The sequence below is a fragment of the Rhinatrema bivittatum genome, chromosome 8, assembly GCF_901001135.1.
Source record: "Rhinatrema bivittatum chromosome 8, aRhiBiv1.1, whole genome shotgun sequence".
Lineage (NCBI taxonomy): Eukaryota > Metazoa > Chordata > Amphibia > Gymnophiona > Rhinatrematidae > Rhinatrema > Rhinatrema bivittatum.
The window spans coordinates 143,029,502-143,056,794 of record NC_042622.1 but is presented as its reverse complement, the minus strand read 5'-3'; the positions used below and the strand labels follow the sequence as shown (position 1 = coordinate 143,056,794).

At 48.7% G+C, this 27,293-nt stretch overlaps 1 protein-coding gene across 1 annotated transcript in view; it reads right to left on the bottom strand.

Moving 5' to 3' along the window:
- The window catches only part of SF1 (splicing factor 1), a 218,213-nt gene that overhangs the window by 18,132 nt on the left and 172,788 nt on the right, over positions 1–27,293 (bottom strand). Inside the window, exon 12 of the mRNA XM_029611672.1 lies at positions 19,474–19,485. Within this exon, the coding sequence (XP_029467532.1) occupies positions 19,474–19,485 (12 nt within the window). The remainder of the gene's footprint in view (positions 1–19,473; positions 19,486–27,293) is intronic.

Genomic DNA, 27,293 nt, shown 5'->3' with positions numbered 1-27,293 from the left:
TTAGATCTGCATTTTTCTTGTGATTGCCCAAATCCAAATGGCTAAGGTTTCCTTGCAAAGCTTGTAAGAATCTGTTCCTCCTTTATTTATAGGAAACTACTTGAGTGTATTTGTAATATTCTGTTTTTCAACCAGAATTCAAGTGTTTTGAGAGCACTGAAAACCACTTTTAGTTCTAGCACACTGATGTGCAGTGTGGCTTCTTGCTAGGATCACCTTCATTGTGTACAGATCTAGAAATGTGCTCCCATCCGTGATGTGATACATCTGTTACAGTCTTTTGTGAATAGGGGCTGTGCCATGCTAGTTAACTTGTCTGCTCTCTGCATTGGTAGATATGCTTTTTCTTTGGTCATATCTTGATAAAATTTGGTATAGGTGGATAAATTACTAGAGCTTGGAGCTCACAGATAGCAAAATTGCTTACCTTGTAATAGGTGTTATCCCAGGACAGCAGGATACATCCTGCTGTCCTGGGATGTCACCGACTGAGCCCAGCGCGGGAAATCTGTCAAAGTTTCTAGAAACTTTTGACTGGCCCTGAGAGGCCACTGAGCATGCCCAGCATGCCATGATATTCTCTGCCACAGGTGTCTCTCTTCAGTCTCGTATGTAGCAAAAGCTTTAGCAAAAATAAAATAAAAGGAAGGAAACCCAACTCCGCGGGGTGGCGGGTGGGTTCTGTGAGGACTACATCCTGCTGTCCTGGGATAACACCTATTACAAGGCAAGCAATTTTGCTTTATCCCAGGACAAGCAGGATGCTAGTCCTCACATATGGGTGATTAGCAAGCTAGAGGCAGAGTCATTTCGTAGTGAAGCAACAGTGAGGTATTGTTGTTGAATATGAGTCAGCCGAAGATCACAGTAGGTTGGTTGTAGAAGGAGTTGGGATTATATTGGAAACAAGTTCTTTAAGACAGACTGTCCATAGGTAGAATCTTGTCATCCCTGCTTGTCCACGCAGTAATGAGCTGCAAAAGTGTGAAGAGAACTCCATGTTGCTGCTTTACATATGTCAAGGATTGGCACTGAACGATAGAGTGTTACTGAGGTTGACATTGCTCTTACTGAATGTGCCTTTACTCGCCCTTGGAGCCTGCTTTTTCATAGCAAAACTGTATGCTTTCTGCTAGCCAATTGGATATAGTATGTTTACCCACTGCTTTCCCTGGATCATAGGAAACAAACAGTTGTGTGGATTGTCTGTGGACTGCAGTGCGGTTTATATAAAATGCTAGTGCACGCTTACAGTCCAAGGTATGTAAGGCTGTTTCTCTTGGATGGGAATGAGGCCGTGGAAAGAATGTGGGTAAAACTATGGATTGGTTCAAGTGGAATTCCGTAACTATTATGGGAAGGAATTTTGGATGTGTACGGAGAACCACTCTGTCATGTAGGAACTTAGTATAGGGTGCGTACATGACAAGTGCTTGTAACTCACTAACCCTTCTAGCTAATGTAATGGCTATGAGGAAGGTAGTCTTCCATGTGAGAAATTTAAAATCACATGAATCTATGAGTTCGAAAGGAGAACGCATGAGGCTTAACACCAGATTCAGATCCCAGTCTGTGACAGGTGGTCGAATTGGTGGTTTAAGATGTGTTAAACCTCTCATAAATCTGCTTACGAGAGGTTGTGTGGAAATAGGTGCATCTCCCATTTTGTTATGGTAAGCAGAGATTGCACTTAAATGTACTCTTACAGATGAAGTCTGGAGACCAGATTCTGAAAGATGGTATAAGTAGTCTAGTAGAGAAGTTGTGGGGCAGGTGAAAGCATTTATATTCTTTTGGTTGCACCACAAAGTGAATCTCTTCCATTTGGAAGAATAGTTCTTTCGTGTGGAAGGTTTACGTGAAGCTATAAGCACTTGAGATATATTGGATGAAAGATTGAGTGGTTGTAAGATCAAGCTTTCAACATCCATGCTGTCAGAGATAGGGATTGAAGGTTGGGATGGCGCAACAGACCCTGATCCTGAGTTATGAGAGTGAGAGCTACTCCCAGATGAATGGGATCCTTGACTGAAAGGTCTAGCAGTGTGGGGAACCATACTTGTCGAGGCCAATATGGGGCTATGAGTATCATGGACCCCTTGTCCTGTTGTAGCTTCACTAGAGTTTTGGTTATAAGTGGTATCGGAGGATACGCGTATAGTAGGCCTGAGTTCCAAGGGCGAGCAAAGGCGTCCTTGGCTGGCTGGTTCTTCTGTTTGTGTAGAGAACAGAATTGTCCACTTTGTGATTCAGATGTGATGCAAAGAGATCCAGTATTGGTAGTCCCCAACGCTGAAAAATCCTGGTTGCTACTGCAGGATCCAGGGACCATTTGTGTGGTTGGAACTGACGACTGAGTCGATCTGCCACTAAATTGTGAATGCCTGCGAGATAAGTGGCCCGTAAGAACATTGAGTGTGTTAGGGCCCAGTCCCAAATCTGTGCAGCTTCTTGACAAAGGAGATACGAGCCCATACCTCCTTGCTTGTTGATGTACCACATGGCTACTGTGTTGTCCGTTTGGATCAGAACAGTCTTGTGTGAAAGGCAGTCCTTGAACGCATGTAGCGCATAACATATAGCTCGAAGCTCTAGGAATATTTATTTGAAAAGTGGCTTCGAGAGTTGTCCAAGTCCCTTGAGTTTGGAGATAGTCTATGTGAGCTCCCCAACCCAAGGTGGATGCATCTGTAGTTAAAGTTATCTGTGGGACTGGTTGCTGAAAAGGTAGGCCTTTGCGCAAGTTGTCCTTGTTTGAAAACCAATGTAGAGATGATCTTAGTTGTTGGGTCAATTGAATTGGATAATGTAGTGGTTGAATGGCTTGGATCCACTGTGACCGTAAAGTCCATTGGGTAACTCATGGCAAGTCTTGCATATATGTAACATGAACTGTGGAGGCCATATGACCCAGTAAAATCAGAAACTGATGAGCTGTTGCTTGTTTCTGTAAGGAAATGGATTTTGCTAGTAGAATGAGTATGTCTACTCGATCTACAGGTAGAATGGCCTTTGCTAGATTGGTGTTCAATTCTGCTCCTATGAATTGAAGCAGGTGAGTTGGAGTGAGGTGGGATTTTTGATAATTGATGAGAAATCCCATGGAGTGAAGTAGAGCGATTGTTCGTGTTAGAGAGGTAAGAGCTCCTTGTTGAGACTGACTCCTTATGAGCCAGTCTAGATATGGGAACACATGACACCTTCTTTGTGTAAGTGTCCTGCTATTACTGCTAGACATTTGGTGAAGACTCTGGGAGCAGAAGCCAGTCCAAAAGGTAGAACTCTGTATTGGAAATGTTGATGGCCTACCATGAAGCACAGGTATTTGCGATGAGGAGGGAATATTGGAATGTGAGCGTAAGCGTCTTGAAGATCCAGAGAACAAAGCCAATTTCCTGTTTGAAGAAGTGGAAGCATGGTGCCTAGAGAAACCATCCTGAACTTTTCTTTTTTCAGAAATTTGTTGAGATTTCTGAGGTCTAGGATGGGACGTAGGCCTCCGGTTTTCTTTGGAATGAGGAAATATTGGGAGTAGAATCCTCTGCCCTGCTGTGTCCGGGGCACTGGTTATATGGCCCTGGCTCTCAGAAGGGTGGATAATTCTATTTGTAATTGATGTAGTTGAGAATTTTGTTGTGGGCAGGAAGTTGGTGGAAATTCTGGAGGAATTGAGAGGAAATTTAGTTTGTAGCCTCGAGAGACTATGGAGAGTACCCATTGGTCTAATGTTATGTTTTGCCAATGTGTGTGAAAGTAGGATACTCTTCCGCCCACCGGCAGGTTTGGCCTGGGATTTAGAGGTTGGGTTTGTTCTCTGGCCTGTATTTCAAAAGCCCGCCGCAGGGCCTGTCTGTGCAGGAGGTTGTGGACGAGTAGGCCTAGGCTGCCTGGCTTGGGACCGTTGTTGTGGTCTGGTTGACCTACCCCTAGAAGTTTGGGGGTAGTATCTGCGTGGCCTGTAGTAAGAACGTCTGGGTTCTCTTCGGGGAGGGGGATGAGAAGACTGTGTAGCGGGCTCTTGTGGGGTTTGAGACAGTTGATGTAGAGTCCTCTGTATGGTCCTTAAGCTGTTGTACTGCTTCCTGAACCCTTTCCCAGAACAGATTGTCACCAATACAGGGCAGATCCACAAGTTTTTCTTGAACCTCAGGCCTGAGGTCAGTGGCCTTGAGCCATGCCCATCTATGGGCAGTAATTCCAGCTGCTGCTGCTCTGGAAGCAGTCTCAAAGTTGTCGTAGACTGCCCTCACCTCATGTTTCCCAGCTTCTAGGCCTTTGTTGATTATAGCCTGTGCTGGTTCCTGGAATTGTGTGGGTAAAGAGGCAACACATTCTTCCATTTGTTTCCATAGGTTCCTCTGATATTGTGTGATGTATAGCTGGTAAGCAGAAATTTTGGTGTTTAAGATAGAACTCTGATACACTTTTCTGCCCAATGAGTCAAGGAACCTATGGTCCTTACCAGGTGGAGTCGATGAGTGTGGGCGCACACGTCTGGATTTTTTCTGTGCAGACTCCACTACATCAGACTGGTGTGGTAATAATTGTTTCTGGTAGCCTGGAGCTGGCTGCACTATATAAGTTGTATCCACACGCTTATTCACTGCAGGGACAGAAGATGGATGTTCCCAAATGCGGCGTTGGAGATCCAAGAGAACTTCATGGATTGGCACGGCCAGCACTTGTTTAGGCGGGTCAAACTGTAAAACTTCAAGAGTTTGTTTCCTGGTACCATCGTCTGCTGTGAGTTTAAATGGAATGGAGCCAGCCATGTCCTGAATGAATGAGGAAAATGATAGATCCTCTGGAGGTGACTTTTTTCTCTGATCCGGAGGAGAAGGGTCCGACATGAATCCTTCAGAAGGTATTACTGATTGCTGTTCATCCCAAGAATCCTCAGAGTCGTCTCTGTAAGGAGATTTTGGTGATGACCTTGGAGGGAAGTGAAGGCGTGAAGGGCCTGGCTGTGGATCATCGGTGGAAATTAATGTAGAAGTGCCCTGAGGCTTTGTGGATGGTAGGTTATCGCTAACATTTTGATATCTTTACAAAAGTCGTCGATAAAAAGCCAGACCTTGTACTTCTGGAGGCTCGGATGACGGTTGCCTCGATGGTACTGAGGGTGTCATCGACGTCGTTATTGGTGGAAGTGCCGCGGAAGTCTATGTCGACGGAATCGAGAACAGCATCGAAGGGCCCGATGGAATATGGGCAAAGATCGATGTCGATGACGTTGTGAGCCTCGGCGTCGTAGTAATCGAATCCATCGGTGTCCTCTGTGCCAATGAAGGCACCGGCGGGCCCACCGGCATCAGTACTACTACCGGCATCGATGCTGGAGGCATCATCGCCGGAAGTGTTTGCTCCTTGAAAGCCTGGATGACCGCTTGTCTAATTATAGTAGACAATTCCGGCTGTACAACTGGTGGAATCAGAGCAGTTGTAAGCGGTGGCGGAGGCTGTAACGAAACATCCTGCGAGGAGGTCTGAGGAGTGTCTGGAATTGATGGCGGTAAAGGCCCAGGCGCCGAAGGGGCCGGTATTTCCTGGTCCCATGGCCGCTTCGCCATAGACTCGTCTTGGGACATAGATGTGGAGGATGACAGTCTACGATGTCGATGCCGACGTTTGGACTTTAGATAGTCCGCCGACTTCGATAGCACTGACTATGGTGAAGACTGACGATCACCGGATCCGTCCGGATGCGGTTTTTTAATTAGGGCTCTTTTAGTCGCTCCAGCCTGAGACAACCTCGACGATTTGGAAGGGGAAGGAATTAGTTGGAGCTGGAACAAAATGTTCCATTTTTTCCTGCCTAGCCTTCCGCCCTTTTGCTGTCATCTCCGCACATTTGGGACATGTACCCACATCCTGCTTTTCACCGAGGCAAAGAACACATTCTAAATGTGGGTCGGTGATCGACATATTTCTATTCAAACAGGGCATTTTTTGAATCCTGTCGCCATTTTGTTACCGATGGCTGTCGATGGATGTGAATTCGTGAGAAGGGAATTTTTTGAAAAATGAGAAAATCAAGAATGTGGTACTCACCAGCCGGTGAAAAAGAACCCTGAGAGACGTCTATGAGAGAGAATATCGAAAAATATGACTTTCCAGTCAGAAAAGACTTCGTGAAGAAGGCAACGGCTCCTGTCCCGCGATGCATGAAACAGCACGGAAAAGCGAAGACTGAAGAGAGACACCTGTGGCAGAGAATATCATGGCATGCTGGGCATGCTCAGTGGCCTCTCAGGGCCAGTCAAAAGTTTCTAGAAACTCTGACAAAGATTTCCCGCGCTGGGCTCAGTCTGTGACGTCACCCATATGTGAGGACTAGCATCCTGCTTGTCCTGGGATAATATACATTGCAAAGTGACTGCCACAAAAACACTACCTTCCAGGGAGTGGCATATGTTGATATTTATAGTAAGGGTTTCTCCCTCAGACCCCTTTCCTCTTCCAACAACTGAGAAACCAACAATCTTGTTCCCTTCATACCCTCTACCCTCCCACACCCGTCCCCTTTCCCCCAACAAGACAGTTGGAAACCATATAGCAATACAGCATTAGGCTTTTGTAATATGCATCGAGTATGGGCTTGGCCCGCAAAAAGCCATGAACAATTACAACAGTAAACCTCCCTTACTTAAACAGCACTAGCTGCCAATACTCAAAACAGTGAAAGCTTTTCATATAAAGGCAACAATGGAAATATTACATCAGGCCCTAAAACAACAATATACCTACCACCTATTAGGTAAACAAGTCAGGCTTCCTAAAAATACCTGCAAAATAAATACCTTTACCTAAAAATATTGTACAAGAGTTTAAAACAACCAATAAGGGCTGAATAACATAGTCTGGGTAAAACAAATAAGCATGGGTGTAGCTTGCTTATTGCGGCGGTTACTTCCCCTACTACCCCTAACTAATCAAGCTTGATATTTCACTTGGATGCAGCTCCATCACTGCTCTCTACATTAATGGTGGGGGTGGAAGGGAAATAGAACCAAAGAGCTAAGAGAAACAGATAAGTATGAGAAAAAATATGTGAAGCTTGCTGGCAGACTGGATGGGCCGTTTGGTCTTCTTCTGCCTTCATTTCTATGTTTCTATATGCTTTCTTCAGATGTCATATCAGAGATATTCACTTCTAAAGAATGGTCCTATATTGTTTCAATAGCTCACATACAGTATTTTGGGATAATACATAGATCCCATAAAAGCTATCACAGTCTGCCAAGAATACAGTTTACTCCAAGAGACAAATCTGCCATATCAAATCACTAACTCCCAGGACTCAAACAGCAACAACCCTACCCATGAAAGAGCAGCACTGTAATTACATCAATAAAACATTAAAAACAGACATATCAAACAATTAAAAGTAATAGGGATTAAAAAAATTCTCTGCTCTTCATATCTGGGAGCTTTTGATTTCCAGTTAGCCTGAGATTGCATAATTAGTTTGGGGGGGTACAAACTTTTTCTCTCCCCCCTCAATACACATACTAATACTCAGTGGCTCCCTCTCCCTCACATACAGACACTCAGACTGGCTCTTACACACAGGCAATCACAAAAAAATTAAGGCACACACATTCAGTGGCCCTCTCCACCCACACACACATTCAGTGGCCCTCTCCACCCACACACACACACATTCAGAGGCCCTCTCCACCCACACACACACACATTGTGGCCCTCTCCACACACACACATTCAGTGGCCCTCTCCACACACACACATTCAGTGGCCCTCTCCACACACACACACACACACACATTCAGTGGCCCTCTCCACACACACACACACACATTCAGTGGCCCTCTCCACACACACACACACACATTCAGTGGCCCTCTCCACACACACACACACATTCAGTGGCCCTCTCCACACACACACCCACATTCAGTGGCCCTCTCCACACACACACACACATTCAGTGGCCCTCTCCACACACACACACACATTCAGTGGCCCTCTCCACACACACCCACATTCAGTAGCTCTCTCCACACACACCCACATTCAGTAGCTCTCTCCACACACACACATTCAGTGGCTTTATCACTCTCCGACACTCAAACATGCTCAGGGCCTCCCCCTCTCTTCACCATGCTACCGGGTCACAGGAGCTCTCTTAGTTAGCCCCTCCCCCACCCCCCAGTGGCCAGCCAAGACTCATCTTCAGCCACCAATGGGATGGGTTCCTCTGGCAGCCACTAGTTTGCAGGGTCTCCTATCTTCTTTGTCCATGGAAGCCAGCCAGATCACGTTGCATCAACGTGACCGCTATGGTCCATGTGAACTCCTGCTGCCCACAGGGTCAATCTCACAAACTGTGAGATTGGCTCCAAGGGCAGCAGTAGAGGATGTTCACTTATACACAACTGCTGCCAGCTGTCAGGGTAAGGAAAAGGCAGATGAAAGCAGCATCAGCTTGAGCAGGAATCTGGGTCATCCCTGCCATCTTCCTCACACGCATTCTTGTGCGATCAGTGGCTCTCTCTCCTACACAAGCGCTCTCTCTCTCTCATACACAAGCTCTATTTCTCTCTCTCATACACACATTCAAGGTCTCAAACTCTCTTATGGGCCTTTTTTGCAACTGCTCCGAATTTCTTCTTTTGTTACTAGAGCAGCCTCACTGAAGATGCACCGCTGGGGGAGAAGGCTGCATCAGTAAAGATTCACCACTGGTCAGGGAAGCCGCATCAGTAAAGATGCGCTTGGGGGGGGGGGGGGGGGCCCTGGGAGGGCCGCGTCACTAAATATGCACCGTGGGGGGAGGACTCAAAGGAGTCTCCCCTTTCAAGGGGGAGATAAAAGCCATGGGATCGGGGCCTCCCAAACCTGACAGACTGAGCAACTCCCCGAAGGAGAGTAGATGCACAATCACTGACTGCCACTGCAATCCCCAAAAGAGTCCCAGCTGAAGACTGTCCAACGACCGCCTCAGCTGCTCCCTGGCCTCCAAGGAGACGTGCAGATATATCTAAGGTGGTGTCAGCTTTAAAACCTGACTCCGTTTCCATCTGCTAGCAGGGGAGCACATAACCCATTGGTCCTAAGTCCATCTGGCTACACGCTAGGAAATATCACCCCTTAGAACTGCTTTACTAGCTTTCCAATATAATGTGGGAGAATCTCTATGCTGGCCATTAGTAATTTCATAACCTTCCCATTTCTTCCACACATACTCTCGAAAATCCGTGACATCTGCTAAATAACAAGGGAATCTCCACATATGATCACTCTTCCCGTCTGCAATACTGAAATCTAACCATATCAACAAGTTATCAGATAACATGGGAGGCCTAACTGCAACAGAAACCACTCTGAGAATTCACACAGAGAGGACAGAATATAATTGATTCTGGACATGGAGCCATGAGAATGGGAGAGGTGAGTAAAATCCCTAACAGATGGGTTAAGCGTCTACATACATCCAACATGTATGCCACAACCTTAAGTTAATTTTGCCCACGTTTTGCCCTCTAACCGATTTATCAAAAAGGAGATCATGCACACAGGTAAAGTCTCCCAGTATGATAGGGGTTCCTTTAACCACATCTATCAACTTGCTTACCAAACCTGTGAAAAAATTGTGGTTATATTCGTTCGGGGCAGATAAATTGTAGAATGTTCTCTTTCCCATTTAATTTCCCCTTAAGAATTATTAATCTTCCGTCCAAGTCTGTAACCTCATTTGTTTTCTGGAAACTGATATGTTTACTAATTAGAATAACTACTCCCCCTCCCCCCCCCCCATTAGCTGCTGAAAAACAACCTCACTGACCCATTCCCTTTTCAGCTTTGCGCTACTTGCTATAGGTGGGTTTCTTGAATACAAGCTACTTCTGCATTATGCCTATGTAGAGCCTCAAGGATCTTTTTCTGCTTTATAGGGGAACCCATGCCATCAACGTTCCAAGAAACTCTTATCTCCCATAAGCCCGCATCTTATAAAAGATGCCAGATAACTGATATTCCAAGGTGGAAAGTCCCCAGCTATACCTCTCCCCTATCCAAAACTTCCACCTCCAGGTCTTTCTATAGCCCCTTATCTTGTGACCCTTATGGTTTAGCCAGAAACAAAGCACAATGCTTGTAAGCTTTTTACTTCCAATAAAAAAAGCATACCTTTTCTAAATATATATCCCCTATGTGAACTCTAATTTTGAAAGAGAACAAACAGAATGCAATTAACATCAGAACAATGAACTTCAGGTTTTAAAGTTGCCTTTATCACCCCCAGTCATTCCGCAATAGGAGCAAGAGATTTTATGAGGTTGCGGCAACTTCCAGCTTCAAATTGCCAATGGCTCGGACTTTAGAGAAAGCAAAGTTGCTTACTGTAACATGTGTTCTCTTAGGACAGCAGAATGTTAGCCCGCACACATGGGTGACATCAGATGGAGCCAGGCACGGGAAACTTTGACAGACACCGAGCATGCCCAGCATGCCACTATCCATGTGGTGTCCCTCTTCAGTCTGATACATAATTCGCAAAAAAAATAAAATAAAATAAACCTAAAGAAAACCAACTCTGCAGGGTGGTAGTTGGGTTTCGTAAGAACTAACATCTTGCTGTCCTAGGAGAACACCTGATACAGGTAAGCAACTCTTTCTCCTAGGACAAGCAGGATGGTAGTCCTCAAATGGGTGGATACATAGCTATAGGCTGCTCCCAAACAAGATCGACAGGCATCCAACCAGGTGCCAAAGGGCACAACCACCTCTGTGTTGTTGGTCACAGGAGACAGCCTGAACCCAAAGAAAGAGTACAAGGTAGGAAGAGTTGGGTTTCATGGCTAAAAAAGATTAAGGACCGAATGACCGAAACTGTCACGTCGACCATCTTTGTCCAGACAGTAATGAGAGGTGAAGGTGTGGAGGATAGTCCAAGTCGCCACCCTGCAGATTTCATGCATGGGTACTACACACAAGTGAGCCACCGAAGCAGACATGGCTCATATAGAATAAGCCTTGACATAACCCTCAAGTTGCAGTACCGTTCATGCATAGTAAAATGAAATACAATCTGCCAGCCAGTTGGATAAGGTCTGCTTGGACACTGACTCCCAATCTGTTCTTGTCAAAGGAGACAGTTGTGGGGACTGACTTTAGGCTGCCATCCGGTCCAGGGAAAAGGTTAGGGACCTTTTACAATCCAGGGTGTGCGGCCTTGGAAAAAAGGTGGGCAGGACAACAGATTGAGATGGAACTCCACGACTACCTTCGGTAAGAACTTAGGATGTGTGCGCAAAACCACCTTATGAGAAAATTTTGTATAAGGTGGGTATGACATCAAAGCCTGAAGTTCGCTGAGCCTGTGTGCTGAGGTGACCGCCACTAGGAAGATGACTTTCCAGGATAGGTACTTCAGGTCGCAAAATCTCAGGGGCTCAAACGGTGCCCTCATGAGATGGGTCAAGACCATGTTAAGATCCAATGATACCTCTGGGGGTCTTATTGGAGGCTTGAGCTGAAGTAAGCCTCACAAGAAACGCCCCACAAGGCTGAGATGGACAAGCCATCCAGCCCCCGGTCATATGCTCAGATGGCACTAAGGTGAATTCTCATAGAGGTGGTCTTCAAACCAGTCTCGGACAGGTGCAACAGGTCTCAGGGTGGAGCAGGAGACCAGATCCAAGCAGTTTCCCTCGCACCAGATTGAGAACCTTTTCCACTTGAGATTGTAAGACTTCTTAGTCGAAGGCTTACTGGACTCCACCAGGACCTGAGACATGCTCTCTGAGAGGCCCAGGGCCTGCAGGGTCATCCAGTCAACATCCATGCCATGAGGGACAAGGCCTGGAGGTTGGGATGGCATAGCCTGCCCTGATCCTGCCAAATCAGGTCCGGAGTGGTCCCCTGGTGGATCAGAGGCCGTGAGGGTAGATCCTGCAAAAGAGAGAACTAGATCTGTCGTGACTAATAAGATGTGATCAGGATCATGGTACCTTGGTTCTGTTGAAGTTTCAGGAGTGTCTGAGACTAGTGGGAGTGGAGAATATGCATATAGGAGGTTGGTGCCCCAAAGATGCATGAAGGCATATGACACCAGCTGGCCGTCTGTCCCAACTAGTTAGCAGAACTTATCCACTTTCCTGTTGCACGGGGAGGAAAACAGGTCTATGTCTGGGGTCACCCAAAGGCAGAAGATCTGATCTGTCACCTCTTGTTTCAGGGACCATTCGTGGGGGTGGAAAGCCCAACTCAAAGTGTCCACCATCACATTTTCAGCCCCTGGCAGGAATATGGCCCACAGGAGAATGCCCTGCAAGAGCACCCAGGACAAGATCTATACCGCCTCTTGGCAGAGGAGAAATGAACCAGTTCCCCCCTACTTGTTCTGGTACCACATTGCCACTTGGCTGTCGGTTTGCACTGGAACTATCTTGTTTGTCAAGTGATCCTGAAATGCCCATAGGGCCTACCAGATCGCCCAGAGCTCCAGCAAGTTGATTTGAAGACTCTGCTCCTGCAAGGATCATTGGCCCTGGGTGCTGAGGTCTGCAACATGGGCTCCCCAACCCATGTGGGTTGCACATGTACTGAACCTGAGGCGGAGAGACCTGGAAAGGCATTCCCACCTCTAGGTTGGACAGGGTCTCCCACCACAAGATAGATTGCCGAAGTGGTGTGGTGACTAGGATGCAAGCTTGAAGGTCCTGGGTGGCCTGATACCGAGTGCACAATGTCCACTGTGCATGTGTAGTCAAACAAAAAGCATGACATGCACCGTCACTGCCATATGCCCCAAGAGACTCAAGGATCTGGTGCGCAGAGACGTGATGGCTGCAAGAGATTGATCCTGCCAGAGCCACCTCTCCTCCAGGGATAAAAATGTCTTCCTGTGGACCGTATCAAACCTGGCCCTGATGAAGTCCACCTGTAGTGATGAAGCTAGCTGGGATTTCGGGTAGTTGATTAGAAATCCCAGGTCCTCCAGGATCCGGACGGTGGAGTGGAGAATGCAACACATACTGTCTGGTGTCACTCTTGATGAGCCAATTGTCCAGGTAGGGGAAGACATGCACCCAGTGTTTCCTGAGATAAGCTCCCACTACCGCCAGGCATTTTATGAAGACGCGGGGTGCAGATGAGAGGCTGACAGGCAGCACCCGATATTGATAGTGCTCCTTCCCCACCAGAAAATGAAGATATATCTGATAACAGGGGGAGATTGCAATGAGCGTTCGCATCTTTGAAATTGAGGGAGCAAAGCCTCCCAAGTCCTTAGGAGAGGAATTAGGGCACCCAGCGAGACCATTTTGAATTTTTCTCTTACGAGACATCGGTTCAATGCTCTTAGATCTAAGATGGGACAAAGGCCTCCAGTTTTCTTGGGAACCAGGAAATACTTGGAGTAAAACCCATTACCCTGATTTGGCGGAACAGGCTCAACTGCTCGAGCCATTAAGGGGGCGGAGAGCTCTAGATAAAGTATTTGCTGGTTCATTGTAGATCTCCATAGAGGACACGGAGGAGATTGTGGAGGGGTCCTGTTGGAAGTTCAATCTGTACCCCTGCCAAATGATGGCTAGGACCCATTGGTCCAAGCTGTCAGAGCCACCGGTCGGCAAAGATTTGTAGACTGCCCCCCCGAGTGGAGGATCGCTCCTCGGGGGTACGGATTGCTGGCTTAAACTCCCTTCTCCACCAGTCAAAACCCCATGGCAGGATTCTGCCTTGCTCTTGACCTAGCTGGTGCCCACTGGGGTCTTGCTCTAGCAGCCGGCAGACAATACTTCCGAGGCCTGTAAAAGGGACATCTTAAGGCTTGCTGCTATGGCTTTTTGCCAGAGGACTGAAGGCCTGAGGTGCTGGCTGATAGCTGCTGAAGAGTTTCATGGTAATCCTTCAGAGCTGCACTACCACTTCTTTGATCTCATCTCCGAAGAGATTCTCCTCTGTACAGGGCAGGTCTGCCAGATGGAATTATATTTCAGGCTGGAGGTCAGAGGCCCAAAGCCAAGCCATGCGTCAAGCTCCAATGCCTGCCACTGCTACTCTTGCCGCTGTTTCAAACAGCGCAAGCCGAGCGAACCTCATGTTTATCACATTCCAAGTCTTGTTGGATCACCTTCAGGAAATCCTCCTGAAATTGCTGTGGAAGGCACTCCAGATCCTGGACTTGTTTCCAGAAAACACTGGTATATTGGTTCATACAGAGCTGATAGCACATAATCCGGGCTGCCAACATGGACCCTTGGAAGACCCTCCTTTTCAGAACGTCCAGGGCCCTATGCTCATGACCCGGAGAAGCCGAAGCATGAGTGCGTAATCTCTTTGCTTTCTTTTAAAGCATATTCCACCACTACAGACTGATGGCGTTCAAATTCTGTGGTGGGTTGTACCAGGGAGCAGTCTTCCAGTTTACTGGTGGGATGAAAATGGGATGCTCCCATAGCCAGATGACCAAATCTTTAAAGATGTCGTGCACTGGTACAGCGAGCACCTCTTTTGGAGCATCTACAAATTGCAGGTCTTTCAGCATCTTGTGCCTGGAATCCTGCTCTATCAGGAGCAGAAAAGGCACCGATTCTGCCATGGCTCTCACGAACCGGGCAAAAGTTAAATCCTCCGGTGGGGACTGATGCCTCTCCTCAGGAGAAGGCGGCTTGGAAGGCAAGTCCTCAGAGTCCTCTGTTGATGATGGGAATGCCTCACCCTCCTAAGGATCATAGGAGGCATCCTCCTCACTTTGTGTACCCGGGGACACTTGAGGTGGAGTCCCCATTGAGGTTTTAAGCCGAGACCCTGATGATCTCGTCAGCACTAATGGCATCAGTGCAGGCACCGAAGGCATCACTGGAACTGGAGGGTGCACTGGCAATGAAGGCCCTGTGGGCACTGGGAGCACCTAAGGAATCTGTGGCTCAGACAGCATTGATCCCGAAGGACCAGGAAGGGCTAGTACCGGTTGGGGTGCCTTGTGTGGAAGTGGTGCCATTGACCCAGACGGCCTATCCTCATCGGCAGAGTCACTCACCAGGATAGCCACCAGTAGAGGCCGCATCGATGCTCCCTTCATCAACAAGAGGATCCGGAATATCGGGACAGGCTGCGTCAGCAAAACACTGAGCAGCAGGTCCAGCCGCTCCAACAAAGGCACAAGCACAGATGGAATGTGCTCTGGTGGTGGCGGCAGTCCCGGTGGGTCAATGCCCTGCAGGGCCCGGCCGACCACCAGCTGCACACGTCTCTGACTCTCCTCCTCGAATGCTGACGAGGACAGGACAGCTTGAGGAGGCAGCAGCGAAACCAGATTGTCCCCGGAATCACGGTTGTGATGTTTCAGTGTCACAGAAAAGAGACTGAAGAGGAACCCCATATGGACATGTGGATAGTGGCATGCTGGGCATGTTCAGTTTGTTTGTCAAAGTTTCTAGAAACTAACAAACGTTTTCCGTGCCAGGCTCCATGTAATGTCACCCATGTGTGAGGACTACCATCCTGCCTGTCCTAGGAAAATATCGCTTCTGCTCACCTGCTGAACAGCAGATAACGGCCAAATGAAGTTTTTTTTGTAACAAAGCATATTTCAGTTCGACCTTTACTACCACGTTGAGGGCCCTCCTGCGATAGACAGCCTCTGAAACTCCTTTTCCAGAATTTATTCAAATCCCACTTTCGCAAAGACCACCTCCAGCATGATTATGCAGTCCACTATGCCCCAACTTAGAAAAACGCTGCCATCTTGAGTGCCCTCCTTATGTACTGGCGCACACTCCAGCTTTCCTGCTATATACACACAATCTTCTCCACGAACTGGCAAAAACTTAGGACCTACTACTTTAAATCAGATAGCAGATCAATACTTATTGATGAAGTGAACAATCCCAACTGTGAGCAGATACCACTCACCTAGTCGGAGCGATACCACGTCCATAATCTGGGAACAAGCAAAATGATAACATAAGAAATTGCCATGCTGGGTCAGACCAAGGATCCATCAAGCCCAGTATCCTGTTTCAAGAGGCCAAACCAGGCCACAAGAACCTGGCAATTACCCAAACACGAAGAAGATCCCAAACTACTGTTGCAATTTATAGCAGTGGCTATTCCTTAAGTAAACTTGATTAATAACCGTTAATGGACGTCTCCTCCAAGAACTTATCCAAACCTTTTTTGAACTCAGCTACACTAACCACATCCTCTGGCAACACATTCCAGAGCTTTATTGTGCGTTGAGTGTAACCTGTGTAACCAGACTCCATTTTGAATTTTCAAACTTTGTGATCAGAAGGACTGAATGCCAGATACGTAAAATCACTCGCCACTAGAAGTGCAGCCATCCGTGCATATCCATTTACAACTTATCTACGAATTGGCAAGCTTTCTCCACATCTTCAAACATTTGAATTCCACCATCATACCAAATTCAGAGTCGAACAGGGTAGAGCACATAAATGTTATATGCCCTCCTCTAACACAACTGAGGAGCAAGAGCTTAGCCGTCAGCTCAAGAGCCCAATCTGTAACTACATACAGTTAGGCTGAAGCCACAGAAAAAAACAGAAAGCACATTCACCATCTGCTCGAGACAATACTGGCAGGTTAGTGTCAGAACAGATGCATATAATGAGTGACATCGGCGAGCTTGTTCTCTACTTCCATCTGCTAGTAGGAACTTATAAGCTATCTGCAATGGACTAAACTGACTGAACATAGAGGAAGTCTCCATTTTTCAGTTGGAATGGGCTGCCCTGTACAGAGGAGAATCTCTTCGGAGATGAGATCAAAGAAGTGGTAGTGCAGCTCCGAAGGATTACCATGAAACTCTCCAGCAGCTATCAGCCAGCACCTCAGGCCCTCAGTCCTCTGGCAAAAAGCCATAGCAGCAAGCCTCAAGATGTCCCTTTTACAGGCTGCGGAAGTATTATCTGCCGGCTGCTAGAGCAAGACCCCAGTGGGCACCAGCTAGGCCAAGAGCAAGGCAGAATCCTGCCATGGGGTTTTGACTGGGGGAGAAGGGAGTTTAAGCCAGCAATCCGTACCCCCCGAGGAACAATCCTCCACTCGGGGGCAGTCTACAAATCTTTGCCGACCGGTGGTTCTGTCATCTTGGATCAATGGGTCCTAGCCATCATTTGGCAGGGGTACAGATTGAACTTCCAACAGACCCCTCCACAATCTCCTCCGTGTCCTATATGGAGATCTACAATGATCCAGCAAATACTTTGTCTAGAGCTCTCCGCCCCCTTAATGGCTCGAGCAGTTGAGCCTGTTCCGCCAAATCAGGGTAATGGGTTTTACTCCAAGTATTTCCTGGTTCCCAAGAAAACTGGAGGCCTTTGTCCCATCTTAGATCTAAGAGCATTGAACCGATGTCTCGTAAGAGAAAAATTCAAAATGGTCTCGCTGGGTGCCCTAATTCTTCTCCTAAGGACTTGGGTTTATATAAGTCACCATTGGGGCATTGTCCGACAGTATGCAAACCGCCCAGCCGTGGACCTGTGGGAGAAACCGCTCGAGTGCTAGATGGACAGCCCTCGTTTCCAGACGGTTTAGCGGCCTGGCTGCCTGATCCGGGGTCCATTGGCCCTGTGCCGAGAGCTGGCCGCTCACCGCTCCCCAGCCTGCGAGACTGGCATCCATAGTGATGACTATCCAGCGTGGTATTTCCAAGTCCACTCCCTGCAGGAGGTAGTCCAGACTGAGCCACCATGAGAGGCTGCCGCTGACTAATGGAGGAACCGGTAGAGGAGCCTGGAATTCCCTGGAGATCGGCTTCCAGCGGGAAAGCAAGGCTCTCTGTAATGGTCGCATGTGTGCCAGAGCCCATGGGACCACATCTATGGTGGAGGCCATGGTATCCAGAAGCTGCAGATAATCCCAGGCGGTAGGGAGAAGAAGGATCTGAAAGCGTCGTACCTGCGACTGAAGGGCCAGAGCTCGCTGCACTCTGATAGAGACCTTGCCCACATCGGTATTGAAATGCGCTCCCAAGAAGTCGAGAGACTGCGACGGGGTGAGCTGACTTGGCAAAATTGACCACCCAGCCCAGCGACTGAAGAAGATGCAGAACCCTGCCGATGGCTTGCTGACAGGTCACTGGATTTCACCCAGATGAGCCAGTCGTCAAGATAAGGGTGGACCAAGATGCCTTCCTTCTGCAGAGCTGCCACTACCAACACCATGATCTTGGTGAAAGTTCGAGGCACCGTTGCAAGGCCAAAGGGCAGAGCCTGAAATTGGTAATGCTGCCCCAAGATCTTGAGCCGCAGAAAGCGCTGATGGTCCTTTCCGATGGGAATATGAAGGTAAGCCTCCATCAAATCCATCGAGGCCAGGAACTCGCCGCGGCGTACCGCCGCAATTACCGACCAAAGGGACTCCATCCGAAAGTGAGGAATACAGATAGCCCTGTTGACCATCTTGAGGACCAAGATTGGCCGAAAGGACCCCGCCTTTTTGAGAACCACGAAGTAGACAGAGTAGTGGTCGCGCCCGTATTCCGCTAAAGGCACTGGAATGATGGCCCCGAGAGTACGAAGGCGATCGAGGGTCTGGCGGACAGCCTCCCGTTTGCTGGACGGCCCACATGGGCAGAAGACAAAATGGTCCCGAAGAGGCCGAGCGAATTCTAAAGCGTAACCGTGTTGTAGAATATCCAAGACCCAACGGTTCGAGGTGATCTCGCCCACTCCCAGAGGAAGAGGGAGACGTCCCCCTATTCTGGGAGTCGACGAGCGGACCGGCAACACCTCACTGGGAGGATTTAGAGGCTGCTCCTTGAGTAAAGGTATCGTGAGTGGGCCGCCGCCCGCGAAAGGACTGAGACCAAGACTGCAATCTAGAAGCAGGAGACTTGTGAGCTGGAGGTCTAGACTGTTGGAAACAATGCTGCCCCTGGGAATGGGTGCGCGAGGAACTGAAGACCCTGGAACTGCGAGGCCGGTCCTCCGGCAGCTTATGCACCTTACTGTTGCCCAGCGACTTAATCAGCTGGTCCAGTTAGTCTCCAAACAGTAATTTCCCTTTGAAAGGGCGCGAACCCAGCTGAGCCATAGATGACGAGTCTGCAGACCAGTTACGTAGCCAAAGGAGACACCTCGCTGAGACTACGGACACCATGGACCACCCTAAGACCCGGAGAAGATCTTATAAGGCATCTGCCCCATATGAAATAACCGCCTCCAGGCGCTCCACTTGCTGCGCCTCCTCCAAGGAAAGGTCTCGGGAACTAAGAAGTTTCTGGACACACCTTAACCCTGCTCGCTGCATCAAAGAGCGACAGACCGCCACCCGGACACCCAAAGCGGATACTTCAAAAACCCGCTTTAAATAAACCTCGAGTTTGCGGTCTTGCAGATCTCACAAGGCAGCACCTCCCATGACTGGGATGGTAGTTCTCTTTGTGACCGCCGTCACCGCAGAGTCCACTCGAGGCACCTTGAGGAGCTCCAGGTACTGCTCTGGGAGTGGGTATGGCTTGTCCATGGCCCTGCTGACCCGCAGGGATGCCTCAGGGGTGTCCCATTCTTTAGTTAACAATTGCAGGAGATTAGGATGAAATGGAAAAGTCTTAGCCGGCGGACGGAGCCCAACCAGAAATGGATCCCCCTTTTTGGAAGTGGTAATGGGCTCCAGAGATTCCTGTGGAGGATCCAAATCCAATTCATCCAGAACGTGTGGAATGAGGTGGTCTAATTCATCCCGTTGAAATAGCCGGAGAACCCTGGGGTCATCACCTTTTACCTGTGGGGTTGCGTCATCCAGAACCGGATCCCCAAAGGGGTCCTGAGGAGGAGGAGGGAGCTGCGAGACCACCCGCACCCGAGAGATTGATGGGACCCACAGCCGAGCCAGGAGCGACCCCCAACCCCCCCCCCCTTGGGACTCCTCCACCCTAGGGACCTTCGGTGGTGGGGGGGGGGGGGGGGGCAAAACCGGGTCAAGCGGCTGCTGGTGCTGGCTTCGGTGGTGGGGGGGGGGGGGGCAAAACCGGGTCAAGCGGCTGCTGGTGCTGGCTCAGCCGAGCCAGATAGGTACTGTGCATTAATAAAATGAAGTCCGTCAAAAAAGGCCCGGGGTGGGGGGAGCAGAGCAGGAAGAACCCACCGTCAGGTAAGTCCCCCGGAGTAAGAATCGGGGGCGAGGCAGCATCGGAGGAATCCAAGATGGCCGCCATTCCCGCGTAGGACGGGAACAGGGCCGGCCCTGCAACACGCCGGCGCGATTTAGCGCGCGAAACAGAGCGTCCGTCCGGCCTAGAGGAGCCCTCCCCCCCCCCGGAGGCACCTAGCACACAGACCCTTCCGAGACAAGCGGGAGGCCAGCTACCTGCATGCGGGGCAGCGCGCAGCATGGAGGCAAGACTGAGAAGAGCTCCGAAAGCTGCCTGCAGCTGAGACACCACGCTGCATCTTACACACACAAGCTTGACCCCGGAGAGCAGGTACACCATCAAAACGCTCCCTCGTTGCTCAAACGGTGTCCTTTGGCTTTAGATTTTTTTTTTTGTAGTCTGTCAGAGGAATGGCACTTCTCTGACCAACTAGGGCTGCTGCTGACAGGCAGCAGGGTTGGCAAAATGGGGGAGAGGCTGGACCACCAGCTTACACCACAGGCAGCAGAAAACCAAACGCTGAAAAGTAAAAACCACACTTACCCCAATCCAGGGAAATGAGACAGCAAGATATACAGAGAGAGAGCCCAGCCCCTGACAAGAGTCCTGCCTGCAAGCTCAGACCCAAAGCCAGGTAAAGACTCCCAGCTTCCCTTTATTAATACTTTTTTTTTTTTTTTTTTTTTTTTAAAGAGCCAGATCCATCCACGAAAAGAAAAGAGAACTAGAAACTAAACCACTAATTCTTGAAAGTTAAGAGGGGAACCGGAGGTGAGACCCGCATCTGCTTGAGTCAGAGGAATACTGAGGGGACACAGAGGGCGCTCTTACTAATAGGGGTCCGCCTTCTCAGCTTTTGCTCTGACTCCATCTGCTGGAAGGGGGAAACAACCCACGGTCTGGACTGATTCTGGTACGTACAGGGAATCCAATTTACTCTGTTTTGGACGAGCGGGCTCCCACATAGGGAGGTCTCACATTTCCCCCCTGGCTACACAGAGCACTATCATTATCTGGAAATATTGGAAGCAGTTATTAGTGGGCACTAAGACGTATTCTATACTTTCTCCCATACGATATTTAAGGGATTTTTCTATAGGCCAAACTAATAAGGTGTTTCAGAGGTGGGAGGAGAGGGGCCTCAGCAGCTTGGGACAGGTGTGGCGGTCAGGGATGGTCCCCTTTGAGTCTTTGCAACATACCTTTGGCTTACCCACTACTGGCTTCTTTGCTTATGCTCAGTTAAGACATTTTCTTCTCACGAGACAGGTCATTTCTGATTTAAAACAGGGACGTACACTGTTTGAAGGCTACTGCATTTCGGCGAGAAAATTGGGAAAACCGATCTCTAAAATCTATCACCTACTTGGGGGGGGAAGACAGTCCTCGGCTGCTGCACATTTGCAGGCCTGGGAAGTGGACTTGGGAGTTACATGGGACCTGAGTCAATGGGAGGAATACTTTAGCCACTTGGGTCAGATATCAATGTCAGCCGCTATGATGGAAAACAGATATAAACTCCTGTATCTGTGGCATTACTCCCCAGCCAGGATTGCACAATGTTTTCCGGGGCGCTCTTCTCTATGTTGGCAGCAATGTTCTCAGGTGGGTTCTTTCCTCCATATGTGGTGGCACTGTCCACAACTCCAAAAATTTTGGCAGGAGTGTCAGGATCTGTTGGTCAAAACCCTAGGGATTGAGATCCCACTTAGGGCTGAAATCTGGCTTTTGGGACTCCCATATGAAGCATTCTCAGAGGCGCAACAGGCATTATTTACATATGTAGTGACAGCGGCTCAATTATTGGTGGCTGCCCAGTGGAAGTCCAAAGATACCCCACCTTGCAAACAACTGCTTACCAAACTCAGGCATATCCATCTTATGGAAAAAATGACAGCAATCAGATGTGACTACCAAAGTTTTATAGAACCTGGTCTTTATTGAAGCCCTTTATACAACATCCAGATTAGGATATGATTTAACATCTTGCCACCCACACCTCAGCTGGGGAGGAAGGGAAGTGAGAGAGGAAGGGAAGGGGGGAGGGAGGGCAAAGCACTAATTGGAACTTGGTGCCTTGGGGGGTGGCAAGTTCAGTATCTGCTAGCTCTATTGTAGGAAATATTGTATTAGCGCTTATTGAAAAGCTACTTGAACCTTGTAGTTTTTCCAATGTACTATTATGTATTATGTGGACGTGTTTTGTTCATAATAAAAATTGTCAAAAAAAAAAATCGTAGGTTGAGCAAACCCGTTTTCCACACTCCAGGCCCTGGCGCACCTTGCTGCTGCTGCAGAGGAAGCCACTTGGCCACATCCTGCACCTGCTTCCAGAGGCTGTATGAATATTGTCTCATGTAGAGCTGGGTAGGATGTGACGTGGGCAATGAGCATGGCCTCCTAGAACACCTTCCAAGAGCATCCACCGCTCTATGATCCTTCACCGGGTCGCTGAATCATGGGTCTGAGAGCACTTGACCCTCTTGACAGCAGATTCGACCACAACTGACTGGCATGACAGCTGACGCTTTTCAAATCCGGTAGCCTGTTGCCACATCCACCTTCCTATTTACAGAAGGTACTGTGAAGGGCTACTCCCAGATCCTCAACAGCAACTCCTTAATGATCTCGTGCATCAGGACCGCCATGACCTCTTTAGGAGTCTGCACGAACTGGATTTCCAGCATCTTGTGCCTGGTGTCCTCAGTTATCAAATGAAAAGGGACGGCCTCAGTCATTGCCCTCACAAAATCTGCAAAGGTCAGATCCTCCAGGGGAGACCTTCGTTCCTCTGGAGGAGACTGTTCTGAAGGGAGACCCTCCGAGTCCTCGTTGGAGGATTCAGTCAAGTCATCCTCCCAGGGGGTCATGCGGGGCCTCATCCTCACTGTAATCCATGGGGGATGGGTCCCTAGGTGATCGGCCTTCGTCCAGAGGCACTGGCAAAGCTGGACGGAGGACTGAAGGCCTCGGAGAAACTGACAATGAGCACTAGATAAGTCAGGGGAAGCATCGGTACTTTGCCGGGCATCGATGGCCTCATGGGAACTGGCGCCAACTGGGTCAGTAACACATTAAGGAGCACACTGCGCCGTTCCCAGCAGTGGTTCCAGCAGGGAGAGCGTGAGTATTGGCACCATCTGTGCTACTGGCTCAATGCCGTGCAGGGCCCATTCGACCACCAGCTCAACTCTGCGCTTCAGCTCCTCCTCGAAAGATGCCAAAGCAAAAACCAACTGGGAGGCAGGAGGGGTGGCCACTTCTTTAATTGGATCCCTGAGGTGGATTGGTGACTGACATCAGGATCGGTGGAGACAGTTGTGGAACCCCAGCAAGGATGGAGGACGAGCATTCCTCGCCGTGGGGTGGATTCACGGGCATCCCAGCATGCACCGGCATCGTGCATCGAAGGCGACTGGTGCAAATGCTTCCTTGGCTTCTCTTGGTGCCAGCCTGGTCTTTCCCTGGTGTCGAGATTGACGATAAACCCAATGTCCTCGACATGGAAGAGACCAACATGGGCTAGTCATTGGCACCCCTATCTGCCGGCGGAACTGACAGGACCAACAGCCCCGCTGATGTCACTGACTATGTCCTGCGTGTCGATATCACCGATGCCTCAGACTTCCTCGACCCAAAGAGCTCCTCCATCTTGAGTTGAGCATGATGCCCCTTTGGGGTCACCTGACCACATAAGTGACAAACCCAGATGTCATGCGATGCCCCCAGGCAGAGGATACTCATGTCATGTGGGTCCGTGATGGACATAGTTCTCGAGCAGGTGGGGGGGGGGGGGGGGGCAATCGATGGAAACCGGATGAGGCCATGCAGATGTGAACAGAAAGGGGAAAAACAGGCGATGATGGCGGGTGACAGATGCCAGAGGGCACCTAGACACCGCCAAAGGGGGAATGGAAGCCAAAATAAACTTACTGAACCAACAAAAAACCTGATAGATGCTAAAGGGAACCGAAGAGGGACCTGCAAAGAAACCCCAAAAGTTATCAGTGGAAAAAATTGAAGGCAATTTCCAAAGAAAAGACAAGTTCATTTCACCACGAGGCAACAGTTCTGCGGGGAAAAAAAAAAAAAGACTGAAGAGGGATCCAACATGGACATGTGGTATAGTGCATGCCGGACATGCTCAATATGCCTAGTCAAAGTTCTAGAAACTAGCAAGTTTTACATGCAGGGCTCCATCTGATGTCACCCATGTGTGAGAACTACACCACCCTGCTTGTTCTAGGAGAAAGTGGAGTTGCTTACCTGTAACAGGTGTTCTCCCAGGCAGCAAGATGTCACCCACATGTGAGGCCTACGTCAGCAGATGGAAAACTTTTCTGTCAAAGTTTCTAGAACTTTTGACTGGCATACTGAGCATGCCTGATCCCTCGAGCCACAGGGGTCTCCCTTCAGTCTCGTTTGTAGCAAAAGGTGCGAGCAAAAAAATAAAACTACGTTTTGGATCCAACTCCGTGGTGTGGCGGGTGGGTTTCATGAGGACTACATCCTGCTGTCCTGGGAGAACACCTGTTACTGGTAAGCAACTCTGCTTTCTCCCAGGACAAGCAGGATGGTAGTCCTCAAGTGGGTGATTAGCAAGCTACAGGCTGAGTCATATTTAACTTGGACCAACAGCGTACAACTTGTGCAACAGGCACAACAACTGGTGTACTGTTGGGGAAACATGAGGCAGCCTGAAAATCACAGCAGATGGATGTGGAAAGAGTTGGGATTATACTGGAAATAAGTTCAAGACGGATTGGCCAAGGCAGTATGTGTGAAGAGAGCTCCATCATGCAGCTTTACAGATTTCAGCAACTGGTACTGAACGATAGTGTGCTACTGAGGTTGCCATGGCTCTGAGTGCGCCTTCACTCGTCCCTGGAGAGGAAGGCCTGCTTTGTCATAGCAGAATTCAATACAGTCTGCTAGCCAACTGAAGAGAGTTTGCTTGCCCACTGCAACTCCCACTTTTTATCGAAAGAAACAAAGAGTTGGGTGGATTTCCTATGGACTGCAGTGCGGTCTAGGTAAAATGCAAGTTTATTTTATTTATTTAGATTTATATACCGCTTTTTGCAATTTTTTCAGCACTTCAAAGCGGATTACATTCAGATACTGTAGGTATTTCCCTATCCCCAGAGGGTTTATAGTCTAAGTTTGCACCTGAGGCAATGGAGGGTAAAGTGACTTGCCCAAGGTCACAAGGAGCGATATCAGGACTCAAACCCTGGTCTCCTTGTTCGTAGCCCACTGCTCTAACCACTAGACTAGTCCTCCACGTTTACAGTCCAAGGTGTGTAAAAACTCTCTCACCCTGGTGAGAGTGAGGCCTTGGGAAAAAGTTGGGCAAGACTATAGACTGATTCAAGTGAAAGTCAGTAACCACCTTGGGAAGGAATATAGGGTGAGTACGGAGGACCACTCTGCCATGTAGGAACCTTGTATAGGGTGAGTATGTGACAAGTGCTTGTAACTCACTAATCCTTCGAGCAGATGTAATGGCTACTAAGAAGAGAACTTTCCATGTAAGAAACTTATCACAGGAGTGCAAAGGCTCAAACGGGGAGCGCATGAGCCTTGTAAGTACTATGTTTAGGTCCCATTCTGCAACTGGTGGCCGTAGAGGGGGCTTAAGTTTTAACAGGCCCCTCATAAACCAACTCACAAGGGGTTGCGCTGTTATTGGGGCATCCCCTACTGCCTTGTGGTAAGCTGAGGTGGCACTAAGGTGTACCCGTACCGAGGAAGTCTGGAGGCCAGAGTCTGTAAGGTGCCAGAGATAGTCTAAAAGATAGAGAGTGGGGCAGGAAAAAGGGTCTATACTTTTCTGCGTGCACCATGTGGTAAATCTATTCCACTTAGAACAATAGGATTTTCGTGTGGAAGGCTTTCGTGAAGCTATAAGCACTTGAGAAACATCAGTTGAAAGGTTGAGTGGTTGGAGGTTCAAGCTTTCAACATCCAGGCTGCAAGGGTTAGGGTTTGAAGATTCGGATGGCGTAACATGCCTTGGTTCTGAGTTATAAGAGTGGGTGCTGTGCCCAGGCGAATTGGTTCTCTGATAGAGAGGTCAAGAAGCATGGGAAACCATACTTGTCGAGGCCAATATGGGGCTATGAGTATCATTGACCCTTTGGTCCTGTTGCAGTTTCACGAGAGTTTTGGCTATTAGTGGTATCGGGGGATACACGAATAGGAGGCCTGTGTTCCAGGGGCAAGTGAAGGCGTCCATGGATAACTTGCCTTGTTGGCTGTGTAGGGAGCAGAATCTGTCCACTTTGTGATTCAGCTCGGATGCAAAGAGGTCTATTGTTCGTTCACCCCAGCATTGGAAGATTCTGGTCGTTACCACAGGATCCAGAGACCACTTGTGAAGATGGAACTGTTGACTGAGGCGATCTGCTACTACGTTTTGTATGCCTGCAAGATAAGTGGCCCAGAGATGCATGGAGTGTGCAAGAGCCCAGGCCCAGATCTGCGTGAATTCTTGGCAGAGGAAATAAGAGCCTGTTCCTCCTCATTTGTTCAAGTACCACATTGCAACCGTGTTGTCTGTTTGCATGAGAATAGTCTTGTGTGAAAGGCAGTCCTTGAACTCATAGCGAGCATAACGTATGGATCGAAGCTCTAGGAAGTTGATTTGATACTTTGAGTTGGATCCAAGTCCCTTGAGTTTGGAGGTTGTTCACATGAGCTCCCCAACCCAAGTTGGATGCGTCTGTGGTTAAGGTCACTTGTGGAATTGGTTGCTGGAAGGGTAGACCTGTCAGCAAGTTGTCTGTTTGTCCACCAGAGAAGCAATAGATATAACTGGTGGGTTACATGAATCTGGGATGAAAGAGGTTGAGTGGGTTGGAGCCACTGAGATTTCAAAGTCCATTGAGTTATTCTCATGGCCAGTCTGGCCACAGAAGTAACTTGGACCGTGGAAGCCATGTGTCCCAGCAATGTTAGGACTTGATGGGCTGAGGCTGTTTCTTTTTGTGCGCAGAGACAAAGCTAGCTTGGAGAGTAACTGCGTGGTCGTTGGGCAGGAAGGCCTTTGCGACTGTGGTGTCCAAAATCTGCTCCGATGAAAGTAAGGAAGTGAGATGGAGTCAGGTGGGATTTTTGGTAGTTGATGAGAAATCCAAATGAGTGTAGTAGATTGATCGTGAGCTTGAGTGCGTTGAGAGCTCCTTGCTTGGATTGGCTCCCG